General features: G+C 46.9%; 1 protein-coding gene across 1 annotated transcript; it reads right to left on the bottom strand.

Moving 5' to 3' along the window:
- Positions 1 to 2: 2 nt before the first annotated feature.
- On the bottom strand, positions 3 to 683 carry TM35_000103060 (uncharacterized protein; the record flags this gene model as incomplete). Its single annotated transcript, XM_029024797.1, has 1 exon — positions 3 to 683. A coding segment is annotated over one exon (681 nt), but the record flags the coding sequence as incomplete, so codon positions are not given.
- Between the last annotated feature and the right edge of the window lies 1 nt (position 684).

Genomic DNA, 684 nt, shown 5'->3' with positions numbered 1-684 from the left:
CTGATACTGCTGCTGCTGTCTGCATCACCCTTCTTGTTGTTTGTGAGTTCAGGAGGAAGTGTTGTTGTTGTTGTTGTTGTTGTTGTGGTGGTGGTTGTATCTGTATTGCCCACATTTCCTTCTTGGGTACTTGTTGAACCATTTTCTGCAGAAGTAGTGCCATTCCCAGCTATTGTGGCTTCAGAACTACCGGAACTCACTTTCTCTGAACTGCTGGTGGTAGAAGAAGAAGAATGTTGTGTTCCCGCACTTCCCTGGTTATCTGATGCACTGGATGCACGGTTGTCGCTGTTTCGAGGTTGAGGGTCACTAGCAGGAGTAGAAGCAGCAGGTGGAGGAGATGCAGTAGAATGATTAGAAGAAGAGGTATCATCAGTACCAGAACCAGAACCAATCGCATCAGCAGCAAGATGACCATCTTTATTAGAAGGCGCTTCAAGAGAAGCACCATGTCCAGCCTCTTCAGGAGTAGATATTCTTGGTTTAGTTGGAGTCAGTTCCTCTGGTGCATTTGCACAAGGAAGATTAGAAGAATTCGGAGTGCAAGTGGCACCAGGCGCAGATTGCTGAAGAGGAAGGGTAGGAGGTAAAGGAGGTTGTTGGGGTTGAACACCAGAAATGATACCAGCTCCATGAACCCCAGTTTCAGAGAGAGAATCAGAAGAAGAACCATGACCACCAGAA

The sequence above is a fragment of the Trypanosoma theileri genome (assembly GCF_002087225.1).
Source record: "Trypanosoma theileri isolate Edinburgh chromosome Unknown TM35_Tth_10_V1, whole genome shotgun sequence".
Classification (NCBI taxonomy): domain Eukaryota; phylum Euglenozoa; class Kinetoplastea; order Trypanosomatida; family Trypanosomatidae; genus Trypanosoma; species Trypanosoma theileri.
The sequence above is the reverse complement of the archived record's forward strand: the minus strand, read 5'-3'. Positions and strand labels throughout refer to the sequence as shown.